The sequence below is a fragment of the Chaetura pelagica genome, unplaced genomic scaffold (genome assembly GCF_000747805.2).
Source record: "Chaetura pelagica isolate M959 unplaced genomic scaffold, ChaPel_1.0 scaffold47, whole genome shotgun sequence".
In the NCBI taxonomy this organism is placed as follows: Eukaryota; Metazoa; Chordata; class Aves; order Apodiformes; family Apodidae; genus Chaetura; species Chaetura pelagica.
Genome location: NW_009954140.1, coordinates 6,190,047 through 6,191,235, shown reverse-complemented (window position 1 = coordinate 6,191,235; position 1,189 = coordinate 6,190,047). Strand labels below are relative to the sequence as shown.

Below are 1,189 nucleotides of genomic sequence, written 5' to 3'. Positions count from 1 at the left end.
CCACCCCGGGGGCCTGCCATAACCATTCCCAGCCCATTCCCCAGCCACCCCTGTGCAGGGTCTGCCCCCCCCCCCCATGCTGTACTTCCTGGGGAGGGTCTGGGGAAGGCTGAGCATTCCCCCTCCTGCAGGGAATGGCTCCAAGGCCACTGCCCTGAGCCACGGCGAGATGGTGAGCCTGGATGAGGGCAGCTTCCCTGCCCTGGAGCTCAACAACCGGCGCCTCTCCGTGAAGAATTCCTTCTGCAGGAAGAATGGCATCTACACCCGGTAGGGACCCACTGCTGCAGCCCCCTCCCCAGGCGGGGGGGACGGACTTTTTCAGATGTTGTGCTGGTTTCTCCATCATGTGCTTGCTACGGAATGGGCGCAGGGCTGGGGAGGGCTGGCACCCTGCAGGGGGGGACCCTGCCCTGCCCCATGTCCCCCCTGCCATGAGCTGCAGCTGCTGCACCAGCCTGGATGTGCTGGGATGCTGAACAGTGTGAAAAGCTGGGAGTCCCTGAAGGGTCCTCTTTTGGGGGGAGCTCAGCACAGCTTCGGGGTGATTCCTGTGCCTGCCCGAGGCTCAGCTGGGTTCATCCCCGTGTGGCACAGCCCTGATGGGGGACCCGTGCTGAGCACCCCCCTCTCCCCGAGGTCCCCACCGCGACCCAGCCCCGGCAGCCTCCACTACTCAGATGAGGACGTGACCAAGTACAACGACCTGATCCCCGCCGAGAGCAGCAGCCTGACGGAGAAGCCCTCCGAGGTCTCCGACTCTCAGGTGACCACCCAGGGCTGCACGTGGGGATGGGGACCTGGGACAAGGGGAAGCAGAGGCAGGATGGACGGCGCTGGCAGCCCTGCCTGAGCGCCAGCCCTGCTCTCTGCCCACCACGGTGTGGATTCCCGGTGCACGTTTGGCAAAGCAAGGCCAGCCCCACTTCCCTGCCCCGTTCTGCTTTTGGGCACGGGTGGTTTCGCAGCACGGGTCGGGCGCGGAGCTGGCACAGCCCCTGGCCCGTGTGACACCGCAGGGGGGTGGGACCAGCGCTGCTGGGGGCAGGGGACGGGAGGGCAACGGGGTTGGGGGCTGTCCTGCTGTGCCAGGTCGCTGGTGGCAACGGTTGCGGCTCTGCCAGCCCCGCAAAATGGTACCTTTGTCTCCTCCCCGAGAAAGGGGGAGGCGGGGGCCGGGGGGGGGGGC

General features: G+C 67.0%; 1 protein-coding gene across 1 annotated transcript in view; it reads left to right on the top strand.

The window, feature by feature from the left end:
* The window catches only part of LOC104393326 (protein sidekick-2-like), a 29,564-nt gene that overhangs the window by 27,414 nt on the left and 961 nt on the right, over positions 1-1,189 (top strand). Inside the window, exons 40-41 of the mRNA XM_010002806.1 lie at positions 132-270; positions 640-766. Of these exons, the coding sequence (XP_010001108.1) occupies positions 132-270; positions 640-766 (266 nt within the window). The remainder of the gene's footprint in view (positions 1-131; positions 271-639; positions 767-1,189) is intronic.